Source organism: Neoarius graeffei, chromosome 3 (assembly GCF_027579695.1).
Source record: "Neoarius graeffei isolate fNeoGra1 chromosome 3, fNeoGra1.pri, whole genome shotgun sequence".
NCBI lineage: Eukaryota > Metazoa > Chordata > Actinopteri > Siluriformes > Ariidae > Neoarius > Neoarius graeffei.
This window is the reverse complement of record NC_083571.1, coordinates 67,570,731-67,591,017: the sequence shown is the minus strand read 5'-3', so window position 1 is coordinate 67,591,017 and position 20,287 is coordinate 67,570,731. Positions and strand designations below refer to the sequence as shown.

Sequence of the window (20,287 nt, the reverse complement as noted above, 5' to 3'; positions counted from 1 at the left end):
ACATTAGTGTACGTTAGTGTAAATTGTACCTTGGGGGACAGAAATAGACTTCTCCTGGACCCGTTTCTGTCAGTGCAGATTCATGGCCAGAAAATAAATGTAAGTGAGCAAGATCTCTTACCTTTAATGTAAATAATTCAGCAGCAAAATAGATGTCGTTACTCACAACAGTTCGTGAAGCTTTTTGCACAAAGTCTGCCAACATCTTGGACCTAATGACTGACTTTTGATGGCCAACAGATTTGGCCAATAATACACCTCTGTGACACTGAATAAGGCTTTTACTTTGTGCTTATTTCTGCATAAACAGAGACAGTAAAAGCCCTGTCAAGAGATGAGGCTGAAGACTGCAGGCTTTGTGCCATGACTGCAGCGAGTATGATACAGCGTATTAGTGTGCACAAAAACAAACTTTGCTAAAACAGAAGCTCAGGCTGAAGGAGATAAGAACGGGCTGCTAATCTCTCTTCCTGTATTTTTCTCGTATCCAAGGGAGCCATGCGCCTGTACACACATCCCTGAGCAATAGGCTAACTCAAAACAACTCTGTAACTCAGAGACAAGCTTTTCTTTTTCTTATGGAGTTACATTTGGCAACTACTTTCTCCTTTTCTCGAGAAGGCTCCATGCACACTGGCAGGATGCTTAGTTAGCACTAACGCACTCAGCTTTGAGCTCTTTATTCTGGCCGAACTTGACAGGCATGCTGAAATGAAAGGTTACAAACACAGCGGTTAAACCAAACCATTGCTCTGATTTATAATTGTGTTTATAAAATGTAGAAGAAGTCCCATAGTTTCATATGTCACAGACGACAGAGGTCACTTATTGTCCGAACTAGTCTTAGCTAGGTGGCATGGTGGTGTAGTGGTTAGCACTATCGCTTTACAGCAAGAAGGTTCTGGGTTCAAGCCCAGTAGCTGACAGGGGCCTTTCTGTGCGGAGTTTGCATGTTCTCCCCGTGTCCGCGTGGGTTTCCTCCGGGTGCTCCGGTTTCCCCCACAGTCCAAAGACATGCAGGTTAGGTTAACTGGTGACTCTAAATTGACCATAGGTGTGAATTTGAGTGTGAATGGTTGTCTGTGTCTATGTGTCAGCCCTGTGATGACCTGGCGACTTGTCCAGGATGTACCCCGCCTTTCGCCCATAGTCAGCTGGGACAGGCTCCAGCTTGACCGCAATCCTGCACAGAATAAGCGGCTACAGATAATGGATGGATGGATGGATGGATGGACATTCTTAGCAAATGCGACACAGCAATAATTATAGTCTAGTTATGACTATCGGCAAAATAGCTAGCTAGCACAAGTTGAGCAAAAAATTAGGTGGGTTCCTTGAACGTTCCTTGCTTCCTAAAGGAGATCGAAGGAGAGATATACACCTCAATATGCGCTGTAGGATTGGTCTGAAGAATCATTTGAGAAAATGTTTAGATTTGTTACTTTATTGCATAGAATTGAAAAAAAAATTGCATTTTAAATGTCACTGTTGTCGGTGAATTCAGGGTCCTGTGTCACATACATACAAATTGAAAGCTCCCCTGTCACGATATGTTTAGTACTCCAAATATTCGTATCTGTATTTGAATTTAAAATGGGCGTGGCCGAAACCTAGTATTCAGTTTGAATTAATGTAAATGTAGAAATGTCAGCAGTGTTAGCATGTTCTTGCTCTGACAGTTCGTCATCCTCAGCTACATCACTCCAGTTCACACTTGGCCTTAAATATGGATATGGGTGGGCGGGACCTTTTTTGTATATTGTTCATACAGCTATTATTTTTGTTTGTACCTGTCTACAATAGTTGGCTCTATTTCCCCAAAATATGAACAAGCTAGTAGTTTATTTAAAGCACTGCAACCCTGATCAGGCAGGGACTAAGGATGAATGAATGAATGAATGAATGAATGAATGAATAATGTTTACTTTGTAAAAATCCTTCCGCTCACACAATTTCATTTTGGTGATCCCAGTCCAAAGGAACTGAAACTTCAACAGGACACGAGTCATTTGGGATCACTTGGTGGCATTACATTATTCACAGCATGGTTCCACAAAAAATAAACAGCTGTGAGTTGCAAATATTTGGAGTTAAACTTCAAGTGGGCGTGGTTGAAACCAGGAGGTTTTTTTTTTCCTTTACAACTGCGCCTCCTCAATCCAGGATGGATTTAAGGGACTGGAAAAAGACGGAGACGGAGGAAATAAACAGAGTGTTTCAGAGACGTGCTCTCACTGAGTCCTGTTTTCCAGCACAATTCTGCGGTAATGAGAAAGGAGGCTTTGTGTGCGAGTGTGTACGTGTGTATATAAGTGTATGTTTGCGTACACTGCACCTGTATACAGCGTTCGTGCTCAGAACTAAGCGAACAAATGAGCATCTGCTGCATGTTATGTGAAAAGCTCTGCGTTGTGGCAGTACTGTGGTACCCAATTGCCCCCCCACACACACACAGACTCCGCTGCCAAGTCATCATTACTCATTTCATTCTGGAACAGACACAGAGGTCTGAAGTGAAAGAAGGGATAGAGAGAGAGAGAGAGAGAGAGAGAGAGAGAGAGAGAGACAGCATGTATGGACTCAGGAGACGGAGCAGATTGGAGAGCACAGATTGACACAGCAATTACCCACAACCTTATTCAACTGGAAGGAATACATCTCCATATATTAGCCTCTCTTGTTCCTCTCAGACCTGGGAGTGAGGTGTGTGTGTGTGTGTGTGTGTGTGCGCAAAACCATATGCAACCTTCCCTGTAACGTATAAAGAAATATCAGTTAAAGTCCCTTCCCATGTCATGTGGCAGCGCCGATCTCTGTTTCCCTCAGCCTCTCACCTATTATATAGCTAGGGTTACAGTGGGGGGCTAGTCCTCTGGTAACCGCGAGAGTTTGACTCCTCGCTTGCACCTGTATTGCAGCATGCCTTGCCAGATGTAGTAGGTACCATTTTTACGATGGTCTTTGGTACAACCCGATCATGACTAGAACTCACAATCTCCCGATCGAGAGGTGGACACACTAACCACTAGGCCAACTCACGGTATACAGAAATATGCTCTTAGAAAATACAATCCTTCCAGACAACATACCATTTCTGTACAGGATAAAACACTGCATGTTGTGCTGTTGTAGGAAGATAATCAACAACCAACTTCTGCTGTTGGTTCATGGACACCCTGAAATGTTATTATTCTCCTGCATATTATAGCGTGACACAAAGGCTTGTACTCCTCTAACACCATAGCAACCTGCCAACGATAACATTTTGTATTGTTAAAGAAATACACATCCTAATTCATGGTTTTCCCCAAAGCGTTTTAGCGTATCGGGCCCGATACGCTTGCTCTGCCTGCTGATACGCTTAGTCGCTTTAGTTAAAATCCGATACACTTAGATTTATACCGATACGTTAAAATTTCCTACTGACAAGTAACTAGATACATAGGAGAGCAAATAACAGATCCATTTACATACTGATTGATATTTGTGTTAAACAAGCGCTCTTTTTTTCCAATGTTTGTGTTGATTCTGTCAAAGTAATATGTCCGCGTGGTATGATGTAAGCAAACTGTAATCTGTTGGCTACGTCAAGATCAGGTGTTCAAACCGTCCAATAAAAATATCGAAAGATACGTCAGACATCCCGGAAGTTGCCGATTCATTATAAGCGATCTCATTGGCTGCCGATGTTGTCCCCCACCAGACGGACAAAGCCGACTGATTTTAATAAGCTAGGAGAAGACTCGCTGGACAAATTAATCCACATCAGCATGGATGACAGCGAGATGGACTATGAGAGGGTTGCCCAACATTGGGCCGAGCAAAAGCCAAGGAGAATTAATCTGCTTTAAAGGAGTAGAAAACTTAATTCATTAGTTTGGGTTTGCAGAAAGATTATGTACTTATAAACACTCTCACGAAGTGAAGCTGTCCAAATGTGTCAAATATAGCATCATTTCAAATAATAATCATAAGCATTTTTGGCAGTGTGATGTCCCTGGGATCCATTTAATAAAAGGCGGCTCCGGATTATTCTTTTGTTAAAGGCTCACAGTGACAGTTATAGTAATACAGCAACTTATTTTAAGGTGGCAGTTCTTAGGTTCAGATCCCTTTGTGATCCACAGGAGGTCATGATGATCGATTCTCACTGCCAAATATGCTTATCATTATTATTCCAAATTATGCTACATTTGACACTTACCGGTATTAACAAATTCTCTTCATGAATGTTTTTATAAATACATAATCTTTCTGCAAACTTAAATGTATGAATTACGTTTTCTTTTCGTTTAAATATGTTTTAATCTTAATCTAGTCCATTTAATAAAGTGCCAAAATTTAAACTTTATAATATGCAGTTGCCTTACTTTTCTTTTCAGTGCATCTTAGTTCTACATATATTACAGTAGTTGCATCAGAAACATTCTAAATCATTACAGTTATAGTAATACAGCAACTTATTTTAAGGTGGCAGTTCTTAGGTTCAGATCCCTTTGTGATCAACAGGAGGTCATGATGATCGATTCTCTTCATTGGATTGCATAAGATGGAGCAAAACCACTGTTCATATTTTCATGCACATTTTTGTTACAACACTACTTGATCATAGATAATTAAGTGCAAGGGATCCCTGTAGATTTTCAAATCTATCGTATACCTCAGTAATCTATAACAAAACAGTTTAACTTACATGTTGAACTTTAAGGTGAAATTTCAAATGTGTATACATTAATACTATTTAGGTCAGAAATCATTGAAGCACTGTTAAAATCTATCCTATAATCATGGCTCTAAAACCTCTGAGACCCTGAAAATGCACCTGAGAGCATCTATTTTCAAAAAATTTTCCGGGGGGGCATGCCCCCGGACCCCCCTAGTTTCACTTTGCGCTGTTGGCGCTCAATTGTCTGTGTTTTATCATGCCAGAATTTAGGGCTTTAATTTTTTTCTGGGGAAAACACTGTCATTTTTATCCGTTTATAGTTACATCGAATGTGGAATGCATCTTCTGTGTATGTTTTAAACATTTTTTGTTTGTTTGTTTTGCATTTCCAATGTTAAGAAAGAAACGTGGTGTGTTATGACGTGGTGCCAATAACTGTAGAAACTACTCTGATTTGTAATATTACAGTGACATTTGAATATTATAATTTTAATTTGCATATCCATGTCTATGTATAGATCCTGGTATTTGAAATACAAACTGTGATGGTGTCGAAGTGATAGAGATATTCCTGGGATGTTTAGTAGACTAGATGTTTTTTCCCCCTTTTTTGATAATTGTATGTTCAGATTTCCGTGATTGGTGATTTAGCGTGTTTTTTTCTTCCCATTTTCATTGTTTTTTTTGCTGCAGAGCATTTCCTGTGGCAGCAGTCTCCAGTCTCAGCAGTCGCACCCCATCAGCAACGTCGCAGGTACTAATGCTAATTTGACAGATGCTTTTATTCTGCAGATTCGTTTCCTAGCAGGGGTTCAGTGATGTTTTCTGTTCCCTGCAGTGATTTTGTCACAGGAAGTGACATAACTCTGACTGTGACAGTGATGTGAGATGAGACAGTTAGAAATGACATGCACAGCTTCTGTGTAGGAGTTGGGATTTTTGAAATCCAATTATGGTCATGTGAAGCAAGGCCATGACACTGACAGTGGACGGACGGACACCCACACACACACACACCAATCTACAAAGACTCAGGAGTACAAAAGGACAAATGGATGAGGAGGAAATACAAATTCTGCAAATGTAGAAAAGTGTGAAAAGTGTGCACGTGTGTGAAGCAAATGTGAAACAGGGAGACAGGTGAAGGTAAGAGGGAGGAAGGAAGGAAGCAACATTATGCCTCAGACATTAATGAAAGAGCTGCACTAGCGAAGGAAGGAGTGAAGGAAGGAAGGAAGGAAGGAAGGAAGGAAGGAAGGAAGGAATGGAGAAATAAAGGAAGGAATGAAGAAAGACATGAAGGAGTGAAGGAAGGAAGGAAGGAAGGAAGGAAGGAAGGAAGGAAGGAAGGAAGGGAAAATGGAGTGAAGGAAGGAAGGAAGGAAGGAAGGAAGGAAGGAAGGAAGGAAGGAGAAAAATGAAGGAAGGAGTGAATGAATGAATGAATGAAGGAAGGAATGAATGAAGGAAGGAAGGAAGGGAAAATGGAGTGAAGGAAGGAAGGAAGGAAGGAAGGAAGGAAGGAAGGAAGGAAGGAAGGAGAAAAATGAAGGAAGGAGTGAATGAATGAATGAAGGAAGGAATGAAGGAAGGAAGGGGAAAAATGGAGTGAAGGAAGGAATGAACAAAGGAAGGAAGGGAAAATGGAAGGAAGGAAGGAAGGAAGGAAGGAAATGAACACTACTATTGCAGAATTAACATTTATGCTGAATTAATTCAAGGGAAAAGTTTTGTAATAAAGAAAACAAATGAAAAGAAAGAGAACAAGAATCAGAAAGAGGAGTAATAACAGTATTCATCTTACAGAGAGAGAGAGAGAGAGAGAGAGAGAGAGAGAGATACGGTCCTGTTGGTCTCCTTTGGTCCCTATAGTGCAGTACATGACAGTTCTGAGTGAAAATCAGAGCACAAACACGTGTGTGTGTGTGTGTGTGTGTGTGTGTGTCGGCGTGGGAGATTAACTGCGCAGTTGCTATGGTGATGTACACGGTGAAGCAGGAAAGAGGAGAAACAGCGCCAATGAGAAACTACTACAGTGCAACACTGCCCCCTGCTGCTGACTGCTGGTACTACAGCCACGCCACTCATGGACTGGCCAGCACTGACACATGCCCGCACGCGCACACACACACACGCCAGGGTAATGCTGGACTGAGCCACACACAAACATACAGCATATCCAGGGGTTAAACAAAAAGATGGAAGATTTTTGAAAAGAAATGAGGGAAAGATGAAGGAAAACAAAGAAAGACATGCTGTGGTATCTGGCACCAAGATGTTATCAGCAGAGCCTTTAAGTCCTGGAAGCTGTGATGTGGAGCCTCCATGGATCAGACTTGTTTATCCCAGACATCACACAGATGTTTGATCAGATTGAGATCTGGGGGAATTTGGAGGCTACAGGAGCTCTTCTGTGGGATCAGACCAGACACTCGAGCCATCGCTTCACACACACATCAGTGAGCCTCGGCTGGCCATGACCCAGTCACTGGTTCACCGGTTGTCCTTCCTCAGACCACTTTTCTTAGATAGTAACCACTGTATACCAGGAACACCCCACAAGACCTGCTGTTTTGGAGAAGCTCAGACCCAGTCATCTCACCATCACAATCTGGCCCTTGTCCAAGTCTCTCAGATCCTTACACTTGCCCATTTTTCCTGCTTCCAACACATCAACTTCAAGAACTGACTGTTCACCTACTGCTGAATATATCCCACCCCTTTAGAGGTGCCACTGTACTGAGATAATCAGTGTTACTCACGTCACCTGTCAGTGGGTTTAATGTTATAGCTGATGATGGATGGAGACGCTAATTGAATATCTCCATCACTTTAACTAGCTTTACACAGTGAGACATGATCGGCCCTTAAATGTAACGATGTCGCGTTCAACAGTCAGATCGCTGAACAAATACAGCAAAGAGTTCGGATTTCTTTTATTTTTATATGAAAGATATTGTAATAAAAACCTAATTCTAACTGTAACTTTGACCTTTGCTATAAGTCATACAGACTCACCATCCAAATGATCAATTAGCAGAAAGATCAGAAAAGAAAGAAAGAAAGAAAGAAAGAAAGAAAGAAAGAAAGAAAGAAATTCAAGATGAACAGACTCTGCGCACACATTTCCTCAGAAGTAGAGGATGATTGACACCAGAGTGGTGTGATAGATAGATAGATAGATAGATAGATAGATAGATAGATAGATAGATAGATAGATAGATATGTAATTGATATCACAGAACTTTTTTTAACTATTTGTTTCCAATAGTCTATAGATAAACAAACATAAATAAATAAATAAAAACTGAAAATGTAATTATTTAATTAATATCACAGAGCGTTTTAAAATATTTGTTTCCTTTTGAGTCTGACTGTAAATAAATAAAAGTGATATCTATAAATACTGAAAATTTTATTATTTGTATCACACAGCATTTTCAACTATTTGTGGACAATTAAATAATAACTCTCATCACCCTTTATTTATCTCATACTTTTTTTTTCCGAAAACTGAAAATAAACTGCTTTTGTAACTCCATCCATCCATTATCTGTAGCCGCTTATCCTGTGCAGGGTCGCAGGCAAGCTGGAGCCTATCCCAGCTGACTACGGGCGAAAGGCGGGGTACACCCTGGACAAGTCACCAGGTCATCGCAGGGCTGATACATAGAGACAAACAACCATTCACATTCGCACATACGGTCAATTTAGAGTCACCAGTTAACCTAACCTGCATGTCTTTGGACTGTGGGGGAAACCGGAGCACCCGGAGGAAACCCACGCGGGCACGGGGAGAACATGCAAACTCCGCACAGAAAGGCCCTCGTTGGCCGCTGGGCTCGAACCCAGGACCTTCTTGGTGTGAGGTGACAGTGCTGACCACTACACCACCGTGCCGCCATTTTTGTAACTCGATAGAACAATAAACAAATTAGAGAAACCTTAAGAAATCAATTTTTTCTTTATCAATATTATATGAATATGAAAATTGTACACAGCTATGAATCGAACTCATGCTGTGTGCCCTGGATTTGCATACTGGGATGTGATTGGCTGTTGTGGTTCATGATGTCATCACTTCTGACTATCACATGTTCGATATTCCGCTCCAGTGAATGTGTTGGATGAATTCTTCTGGAATTACTGAGTCATAAGAAAGAATCAGGAACGGGAAATCATACAGTAGATAATTAACGCAAACTAGTGATCATTAGCGCAAGCTCGGTAATGACTGGAAGGTGTGAAGACGAGTAATCATGGAATATCAACATGTAAATGATTATTAAACTCAGGATCAACCGCAAACTGAACTTCCAACAGTTCTGCCGAGCTCAGAAACATCAGCTTTATGTCACACACCACGAAGTGGGCCAGAGAAACAACAACAACAAAAAAAAACAAGTCATGGAGATCGTGGAGGTAGTGTTTCGGTGTTTTGTAACAACTCTGAAGGAAAAGATTAAAAATTCTGCAAAAACACTGTCAGAGATTTCTAGGAAACACATTGTGGCCGACAACAGAACTCTCTCTCACAACCTGCTTTTTTGAAAGGTTTTGAAATCTACACTGGAGTTCCATTATGGCCACAAGATGGCAGCGTCACCACACAGTGTCTCTCACACACACACACACACACACACACACACACACACACACCCCGTCTCTGTCCTCTCAGCTGATGGGAGGTCACAAGGTCCTCATTAGTGCTGAGGAGGAGAGTGAGAAGGGAGGCGCGGTCCGGTCAGGAGGAAGGTCAGGTATCTTCACACGTACCATATGAACAACGTGTAATGATGGTGTTGAACAACGAAGGAGCATGTGGAGGCTCTGATCCCGATACAGAGTTTTATTTGCTAGGACACGGAGCATGATCAGGACAAACCTCACACTGAATCTTGAACAGCGGTGTCTTTATCGTAAAAATCATCTGATTTCAGTTGCAGGCGGAGCTACTGGACTGTATGTAAGGAATAAAACACTTCCACAACGTGAAAGGTAACTATAAATGGATAAAAATATAACGTGTTAGTTTTTAACCCTTTGATGCAAAACATATGCACACCCCTTCTAATGCACAACATGGGTCAAAAATGACCCGCATTCATTTTCCAGGTTATTTCATGCTGACTGAGTTTTTCTTTGCTCTATCTTTTGAAATCAATTTATTTTATGATTGAATATTCCAAGTATTCTTTAAATATCTTGTTTTTAATTACCACAAATCATTAATTTATTTTTTTCCTTTCCTACTTTATGAACAAAAATACTTTTTATATTACTACACATGGGTCATCCAAGTGTGATTTAAAATTAAATGGCTTAATACTATAATAATAATTTGTTTCAAGTAATTACTTTAGCAGTGAATAGGGCCAGTTATTTATTTATTAACTATGTAGATAGCTAAGCCAACTACAATAAAATTAGCTAACTAAAGTAGAATATGTCAACAGCTCGGTAGCTAATAGTAATTACTTGTAACTTTCTGACAAGTAATCTACTCACTCTCAAGGTAACCTAAACATAATCAATTTTTTTCTAAGGTGATGTTAGAACAATTGAAAAACATTACTTCCATGTATTAGATGGGCAAAGGGCGCTGTGCTGAGCTGTGAAATGTCTGACACAAGCACAATTCACAGTTCCCACCAAACGCTGGAGTAAATGCATGTGGGTCGTTTCTGACCCATGTGTGTAAACTTGATGTAGAATTACAAAAGCTGTGCTTGTTCATAACTTAAGAAAGGAAAATAAAAATGATTTGTACTAAACAAAAACAAGATATTTACTGCATATTTGGAAACGTAAACGACAAAATGAATTTATTTCAAAAGTATATCATAGAAACACTCAGCCATACATGAAATAACCTGGAAAATGAATGCAGGTCGTTTTTGACCCATGTTGTGCATTAGAAGGGTAGTGATACAAAAAGGGTTTTTATTCAAAAAGTAAGAAAGGAAAAAGTAAAATAAGGATGTATGATGATCAAAAACAAGTTACTTGAGGAATACCTTGAATACTGAATGATGGAATTAATTTATTGCAAAGATATAGAAGATAAAACTCAACCGGGTCACTTTTGATCCATGTTTTGCATCAAAGGATTAATAAATTAAAAAAAAAAAAAAGTGCAGTTGCTGACATATTCCTGTCATAAAACGCTAAAACATCAACAGGAAAATAATCAACACAAAGAATAGTTACTGTTACCATGACAACATTTACATGCATGCTTTATTTATGACAGAACAATGTCATACTTTTTATCTAGTTATAGTTGTACAGCGTCTGAGAAACAAATTACTTTCTGTTCTCACTTACGCAGCTTGTCATGTCACCTGAGACTCCACAAAGCGTAAACGTAAAGTTCCAGCTTCACCTCTGACTGTTACAGAGTGCTGACACTGGAGACTCCTTCCATAAAACGTTACACAAACACACTTCTCCTTACATTAAGAAAACGTTACCGTGTTACTATTAAAGGAGAACTGAAGTCATTTTTAAACTTGCTTTATTTCTTAATTAACGTGTTATTCAATTGCGTTTCCGGTTTTAGTAACCTTATATCGGGACTCGTACTGGCAACTAATTGCAATTAAATATTATACTTATCGGCCTATACGGTTTTTAGCCATGTTGAATTTAGTTCGTTTGGTCCATGGCAAGGGGTGGCACGGTGGTGTAGTGGTTAACGCTGTCGCCTCACAGCAAGAAGGTCCGGGTTCGAGCCCCGTGGCCGGCGAGAGCCTTTCTGTGCGGAGTTTGCATGTTCTCCCCGTGTCCGTGTGGTTTCCTCCGGGTGCTCCGGTTTCCCCCAAAGACATGCAGGTTAGGTTAACTGGTGACTCTAAATTGACCGTAGGTGTGAATGTGAGTGTGAATGGTTGTCTGTGTCTATGTGTCAGCCCTGTGATGACCTGGCGACTTGTCCAGGGTGTACCCCGCCTTTCGCCTGTAGTCAGCTGGGATAGGCTCCAGCTTGCCTGCGACCCTGTAGAACAGGATAAAGCGGCTAGAGATAATGAGATGAGATGAGATGGTCCATGGCAGGCCTCGCTTATCCACGCGATCTTCACGAGACTTTGAAACGTGAAGTGTCAGCCAGGTGTCAGTGCCGCCATTTTGAAAACCGTTTTCCAAACGAAATATTGCACAAAAACGAGTTTAAATGACGATTACTGCCTACTTTTTTCAAACTTTCCTGATTGCTATCAAAACAAGCAAAACTTCCGGCTTGATTACATCAGCATTCGAAAGAGGGCGCACGCGTCTTTTGACAACGTTGGCAGATGTTTTTCAGTGCTCTTTTTCGGTGCTCTTTTTCAGTGCCCTTTTCAGTGCCCTTTTTTTGTTTGTTTTTGTATTTCTTTCTTGCTTGTTTGTGCAACATCAGTTCTGCAAACATCCAGTACACCCGCCAGACACTTTTAGCCATCAGTGACCAACATCAGGCATCTGTTTCGAGTGACTTTCTCTTCACGCATAATATCCCAGATGACATAGCGAGACCGCTGGGCTCTCCGTGGATTGTTGTCGGGTCTAGGAGGCGGCGCAGACGGAGGAGGGAGAGGAAGCAGAAGCGGGGCTGCAGGTCCGGTGCTATGCTAAGGCTAAGAAAACAACCACACAAGCCACCTCTACCGAGCCTCCAATGCCAGATCCCTGGTGCATAAAACGGATGATCTGGAATTACAACTCGCTGGAAATCGCTATGCTCGGGACTGCTGTGTTTTAATTATCACAGAAACCTGGCTTCATCCAGAAATACCTGATGCTAGCTTGCAGCTAGCAGGCCGCACTCTGCTCCGCTGGGATAGAAATGAGAACTCTGGTAAGAGCAGAGGGGGAGGGCTCTGTATTTACGTGCATGATAATTGGTGTAACAACGGAACAATTATAGATAAACACTGTTCCCCAGACCTCGAGTACATGTCTGTAAGATGCCGGCCTTTTTTTCTACCGAGAGAGCTAACTGTGGTGATTGTCACAGCTGTGTATATTCCACCTGATGCCAGTGTGAATATAGCGCTCTCTCTCCTGCTGAACACCATTAACAAACAGCAGCGGGCCCACCCTGACGGTGTTCACATAATCGCAGGAGACTTTAATAAGGCCAACTTGAAGACTGTACTGCTGAAGTTTTACCAACATGTTAAGTGTTCTACTAGAGGGGAGAACACTCTGGATCATGTTTACTCCAACATCAAGCATGCGTACAGAGCCATACCCCTCCCCCACCTCGGCCAGACAGACCATCTTTCCCTCCTGCTCTCCCCAGCCTACACCCCCCTCAGACGCAGAGCCAGGCCCACCACAAGGACTATCACAACCTGGCCTGACAACGCACTCTCCAAACTACAGGACTGCTTTAAACAGACAGATTGGGACTTATTTGAACACCAGGAGCTGGAGACATTCACAGGAACGGTGCTGGACTATATCAAGTTCTGCATCGGGAATGTGACGGTGGATAAAAACATCCGGGTCTTCCCAAACCAGAAACCCTGGATGACCAGCCAGGTCCGCTCACTCCTCAGGGCTCGCGATGCTGCCTTCAGGTCAGGTGACAGAGCTCTGTACAGAGCTGCTCGAGCTGATCTGAAAAGAGGAATAAATAAAGCCAAGGTGGACCACAGGCTGCGCATAGAGTCCCACCTGTCCAGCAACAACACACGGGAGGTGTGGCAGGGCATTCAGGACATCACAAACTTCAGAGACTGTGATGTGCCAACAGGAGACTGGAGTGCGCCGCTAGCAGAGGAGCTAAATCGCTTCTTTGCTTGCTTTGAAACATCTCAGCAACACTCATCTGCTCCTGCCCTGCCCCCACCACCACACAGTTCCTACATCACTCCTTTCACTGTACAGGAGCACGATGTCAGACGGGTGCTCCTGGCAGTGAACCCCAAGAAAGCTGCCGGCCCAGATGGTGTACCTGGTAAGGTGCTCAGAGCGTGCGCCCACCAGCTCGCCCCTACCTTCACCAGGATCTTTAACCTCTCCCTGGCTCAGGCAGTCATCCCTCCCTGCCTAAAATCTGCAACAATAATCCCAGTGCCGAAGAAGTCTCCCATCACCAGCCTGAATGATTACCGTCCTGTGGCCCTCACCCTGGTAATCATGAAGTGCTTCAAGAGACTAGTTCTTCAGCACATCAAGGACCACCTCCCCCCAGACTTCGACCCCTACCAGTTCGCATATCACACAAACAGATCCACAGAGGACGCCATCGCCGTAGCTCTCCACTCTGCGCTAAATCACCTGGAGCAGCAGCAGAGCTACGTCCGCATACTCTTTGTGGATTATAGTTCAGCTTTTAATACAATAATCCCGGACATCCTTATTAGAAAACTGGTCACTCTCTGCCTCCCCCCTCTCACATGTGCCTGGATAAAGGACTTTCTTACTAACCGGCCCCAGACTGTGAGACTTGGCCCCCACTTCTCCTCCACCCGCACGTTGAGCACTGGCTCTCCACAGGGCTGTGTGCTGAGCCCCCTCCTGTACTGTCTCTACACCCACGACTGTAGTCCGACCCACAACAACAACAACCTTATCGTCAAGTTTGCTGACGACACCACAGTGGTCGGACTCATCTCAAAGGGAGACGAGGCAGCCTACAGAGAGGAGGTCCTGAAGTTGGCAGCCTGGTGTTCAGAAAATAACCTCGCTCTGAACACCAAGAAAACCAAAGAGCTCATTGTTGACTTCAGGAAGCACAGCACCGACCTAGCCCCTCTCTACATCAACAACGTGTATGTGGAGAGGGTCCACACCTTCCGGTTTCTCGGTGTCCTCATCTCCGCCGACATCTCCTGGTCAGCAAACATTACAGCAGTCATTAAGAAGGCTCAGCAGCGGCTACACTTCCTGAGAGTCCTCAGGAAGTATAACTTAAGCTCCAACCTGCTGCTGACCTTCTACCGCTCATCCATCGAGAGCCTGCTGACGTACTGTCTTACAGTATGGTACGGCAGCTGCACTGCTGTAGACAGCGAGAGGCTCTAGAGGGTAGTTAAGGCAGCACAGAAGACCATTGGCTGCCCTCTCCCCTCCCTGATGGACATTTACACCTCCTGCTGCCTTAGCAGAGCTAAGAATATTATCAAGGACAGCTCCCACCCTGGCTTTGATCTGTTTGACCTGTTGCCCTCAGGGAGGTGCTACAGGTACATCAGAACAAAGACAAATCGATTAAAAAACAGCTTCTTTCCAAAAGCCATAACCGCCCTGAACTCGGATATGCTCTGACATTATAGTCTATTTATTTTACTATTTTACTAATTTATAATGCGCAGTACTTTATAAGGTGAACTCTCTATGCAATACTTTTATAATGTGCAATACCACACTCCATAATGTGAAACGCAACACATACACCTCAGGACTGTGCACCTTACACACAGCACATACACCTCAAGTCTGTGCACCTTACCTTACCTTGCAATACTTCATAATGTGTAATATTTTATCTTATAATGTGACTCTCTTGTGCAATAATTTATAATGTGACTGTCTCTGTGCAATACTTTATATGTGCAATACCTCTCTCCATAATGTGTAACACAACACATACACCTCAGACTGTGCACCTTACCCCCCCTCTTTTTTTTCTTCCCCCCTTCCTCTCTCTCTCTCTCTCTCTTTCTCTACACACTGTCTGCACTGTTATTGGAGATGCTTTAAATCTCATTGTACATGTGTATAGTGACAATAAAGGCATTCTATTCTATTCTATGTTGGTCACTTTGATTTCCGCTGTACGTTTTACTTCCGGTCTACGATGTCTCGCACAGGTCTCAACAAATCTCGTTTATGGCCATTGCTTTGACATATGGACTGATATATTACAGAGCATATTTCAAACACTTATAACTTGCTTTAGCAGTGACAAAATAGCTATCAAAAATGCATTCCTATATTTAATAAAATGAGATAAACAGAATTTTGATCATAAAAAATTTGCCTTCAGTTCTCCTTTAAAACGCTAATGTATTATGAAAAGTAGGCGGAGCTAAACAGGAATAACATGACCTAATTAGGTAAACAGGAAGCTAAAAATGAAGATCCACTCCATTGCAATATTTTTTTTTCCTGAAGTAATTTTTTTAAATGACATTTGAAGATTTTCATTGTCGAGAAACAATTCAAAATGTTATAAACAAAGCTGAAAAAAAAATCGCAGGTTTGCGATGTTTTACTTCAAGAACATTTTGAGTATGAAAATAATGATGTGTTTTAAAAGTTGTACAATTAGCGTGTTTGTGTTTTCTGGAAGACAAACAGACAACACGTTTAACATTAAAGTGGTTGAAGGCTTGACAATGCTGTTGCTAGGCAACCGAGTAATAAGTGAGAATGTCTTGTTGGCATGAAGACAATCTGTCTATTGTTTTTGGTTTTTTTTTAACAATATGTAAATTATTGATTATAATATTACATTACTAACTTAGAAGTTTTTTTTTTAATTTAGCTTTTAGAAAAACAAAGACACTATCACAGTGTTCAATATCTCAGGGATGTGTGGCGTCATGGAACAGAATGTGGATCGTATTGTCACGTCTCTCACTTCGTGAAGTCAGTTACAGTGAAAAATAAAAAAAGGTTTTTGTGGAAACTTTGCAGTGGGGAAACGCAACATGACGTTTGAGCACAAAGTGTAAGAATGTTAGAAAAACGCTGTGGAAATGTTTAGAGAGAAACCTTCCCAGGTGAAAGGTGTTGTGCGAGCCTCTGACGTCAGTATGCTCGCTGTACTCGGACACTGAGGGAAATGAACTCACATCGAACTCGTTGAGGGCGGCGGCGAGCTCTCCGATGCCGGCATGTCCGTGCTTCTCCTCGGTGGGGGACGTGGCCTGGGCGGCGCTGGAGATTCCCCCGATGGCCTCCTGCACCTGTTTGAAGACGTAGTCACGGTTTGCACGAGTGGCCGCAACGTCCGGGTGCCGCAGGAAGGCCTGAGACGCCGTGTACAGCATGGTGGCGTTTTTCTTCAGAGCCCCGCGAGCTGCCGCCATCTCGTCCCGGCACTGAGGATCCTTCAGCTCCTGCACCACACACACACACACACACACACACACACACACACACACACACAACAACAAGCAACACACACACACACACACACAACAACAACCAACACACAGGAGAAACAGCACACAACAGACAGTGTGTCAGTGTCAGTCCTGTCTTCTGTAAAACACTTTCTCTCTTTTCTCTTTCCTATTTCTCTCCTCTTTCCATTCTTCACTTATCCTTACTTCCTTCTTTTTTTTTTCTTGTTCCTGTTTCCTTTATCTTTTTCTTTCTCTTTTATTTTCTGTTATTTGCTTTTGTTTCTTCTTTAGACTATTTCTTTCTTCTTTTCTCCTCATTTCCATTTTTCCTTTTTTCCCCTTCTCTTTTTCCCTTTTTTCTTATTCCCCTGCTTCCCCTTTCCTCTCATCCCTTTTCTTTTTTTTTCATTTTCCTCTTCTTGTTTTTGGAATTTTATTCCTTCTTTTCTCTCTTTCCTTTATTCCTTTCCTTTTTTATTTCTTTATTTGTTCTGTTCCCTTCTCTTTTGTGCTCTTATTTTTTTCATTTCCTGCTTTTTCCTTTATCTTTTCCATCTCTTGTCTGTTCTTTTCTTTTCATTCTTCTCTTTTGCTTACTTTCTCTTTAATTTGTCTTTTTTCCTGCTTCCTTACCATTTGTTTGTTTTCCTTTTCTCCTCCTCCCCTTTTCCCTTTTACTTTTTCATGTCTTTCTTCTTTTCTCCTTCCTTTATTCTTTTTCTTCTTCTTTTTCTCCTTTTTTCTCTTTTGTTTTGTTCCTAATTATTTTTCTCTTAACTCATCCCCCCCTTTGATACTGTTCTCATTTCTTCTCTGTCATAATTTTCCTTTTTCCTGATTCTGTCTCTTCGCTCACACTGCAGGCTCCTTACAGAAAAGTGAAATAAACATCATGTGATTTATTTTTTCTCACCTGCTGTCTGCGAGCAGCCACGTAGTTCAGCTTCACCATCTCCTTCCCAAACTCCTTAAAGCGGTTCGCAAGGTCCTGCTCGTTGGTGGCGTTTTTCACTGCCTCGAGAGCCTCCTCCACCTCTCACACACACACACACACACACACACACACACACACACACACACAATTAAGTTTCCATTAAGATTCAATAAATGTATCACCTTTAGGAAAATGTTTTGCAAACTGATTTCATAATTAAGATTCATCAGCGTGACTCTCTCTCTCTCCCTCTCTCTCTCTCTCCTCTAATTGTGAACATTAATTCTTCTGCAAATCAGTTCCTGACTTTCAGAAATACATTTAAAGTCCATTTCACTAATCGGCTGTAACTCATGACAGATTTTCAGCAGATGGGAGCCGGACGGTTTTAAATAAATCTGCAGGAGTTCAATCGAAAAGAGACGACTCAGGGGAAAAAAAGAGAAGAGAAACATTTAGGGAGAAAGAAGAAAGGAATAATGGACAGTAAAAAGAGGGGAAGAAAAGTAAGAAAAGAGGTGACAAGAAAACAGAAGAGAGAAAGGAGTAAAGAGGAAATAAGAGTAAAAAAGTTTACAATAAAAACAAGAAAATAAAAGAAGAGATAAAAGGGAAGAGATGGATAAAAAAGACAGGAGAACAAATGGAGAAGTGAAAAACAAACAAGAGAAGAAAAGAGAAAAGACAAGCCAAGAATGAAATAGTAAAAAAAAAGAAAAGGAATATAGATGAGAAAATTAGAAAGGGAGAAAGAAAGAAAGAAAGAAAGAAAGAAAGAAAGAAAGAAAGAAAGAAAGAAAGAAAGATCTTACGATTTTGAGGTGAGCGAGGAGTCTCATGACGTCGGCCATGTCAGCAAGGATGAGGAGGCGAGTGACAGCGGAGAGAAGAGCGCGAGCGGCTCGAACCATCGTCCCTCTCTTCACTGATGAACATGGATCATCAGCAAACTCTGAGGAGGCCACACGCATACTCTCACCTGAGAGAGAGAGGTGTTAATTTTGTAAATTGTCTCAAACAAGGAAGGAATATCAGAGAAGAAAAGAAAAAAGACAGTGGAACAGAGACACAGCAATACAGTGAAACAATAAGACAGAAAGGAGACAATAATATAGTGACACAAAGAGACAGTGAGACAATAAGACAGTGAAAGAATGAGATAGTGAGATAAGACAATGAGGTAATGAGACAGTTAAAGAATGAGACAGTGAGACAATGAATGAGACAGTGAAAGAATGAGGCAGTGAGACAGTGAAAGAATGAGAAAGTGAGATAATGAGACAGTGAAACAATGAATGAATGAGACAGTGAAAGAATGAGAAAGTGAGACAATGAGACAGTGAAACAATGAATGAATGAGACAGTGAAAGAGACAGTGAGACAATAACAGTGAAGGAATGATACAGTGAGACAGTAAGACAGTGAAAGAATGAGACAATGAGACATTGAAAGAGCGAGACAGTGACAGAATGAGACAGTGAGACAATGAAGCAGTGAGACAGTGAAAGAGTGAGACACTGAAATAATGAGACAGTGAGACAATGAGACAGTGAAAGAATGAGACAGTGAGACATTGAAAGAGTGAGACATTGAAAGGATGAGGCAGTGAGAATGAGACAGTGAGAAATTGAAAGAATGAGACAGCGAGACAATAAGATGGTGAGACAATGAGACAATGAAATACTGTGTAAAAGCAAAAGAAAAGACTGAGATAATGATGGCGTGAGATTGGAAAACAACAGGACAATGAAACACAAGACAATGAAACAGTGAGACAGGAAGGGATTGAGAGAGTGAGAAAGCAAAAGAGTAAGAGACTGAGACAGTGAGAGAGGAAGACAGCAACACAATAAGAAAGCAGAACGAAATTCACAGATCACACAGTGGATTTTTCTGAGTCTCTGTGGAAGTGGAGATTTGTTCTGATCGCGGAATGAAATTAGCCAAAGCTGAGTGAAGCCCAACTGGAAATCTGTGTGGATAATGTGCCGTGGAGAAGACAGAGGGAGGAGAGGGACATGCAGACATGAGGACGGAGCTTTCACTCTGTGACCTTCTGCGGGTGAATGAGTGATGACGCATGAGTTTACTCAGCATCAAGGTTCAGAGACATGAGCAAAAAAAATCAGAGGACAAGACTTTCATACAGCTGATAAACAAATATAAAAATAAGCAGAAAGGTAAGATTGTGTTAAAAAAAAGCTGTCTTCCAAATAACAAAGACAAAAAGGCACAATTATCCACACTGTTAGCGCTCGAGATCACAGCCCTGTAAATGATGAAAGTGAAATCTGGAAGTTTAGGACATAATTATTTACACTCGCTTCATCTACATCGAACACTTCATTAGTAATTAAACATGTTTCCTCTCGTGATCTGAATGAATCAGAGCAGCAGCTCATAATATGGGATAAGAAACTAAAAAATAAATACAAATATATGACAGTTGTGGGCGGCACGGTGGTGTAGTGGTTAGCGCTGTCGCCTCACAGCAAGAAGGTCCTGGGTTCGAGCCCCGGGGCCGGCGAGGGCCTTTCTGTGCGGAGTTTGCATGTTCTCCCCGTGTCCGCGTGGGTTTCCTCCGGGTGCTCCGGTTTCCCCCACAGTCCAAAGACATGCAGG

At 41.9% G+C, this 20,287-nt stretch overlaps 1 protein-coding gene across 1 annotated transcript in view; it reads right to left on the bottom strand.

Moving 5' to 3' along the window:
• Positions 1-20,287, bottom strand: part of ctnna2 (catenin (cadherin-associated protein), alpha 2) — a 699,326-nt gene that overhangs the window by 588,331 nt on the left and 90,708 nt on the right. The window contains exons 4-6 of the mRNA XM_060915970.1: positions 18,478-18,644; positions 17,645-17,764; positions 16,456-16,722 (exon numbers count right to left, since the gene is read on the bottom strand). Coding sequence (XP_060771953.1) covers positions 16,456-16,722; positions 17,645-17,764; positions 18,478-18,644 — 554 coding nt within the window. The remainder of the gene's footprint in view (positions 1-16,455; positions 16,723-17,644; positions 17,765-18,477; positions 18,645-20,287) is intronic.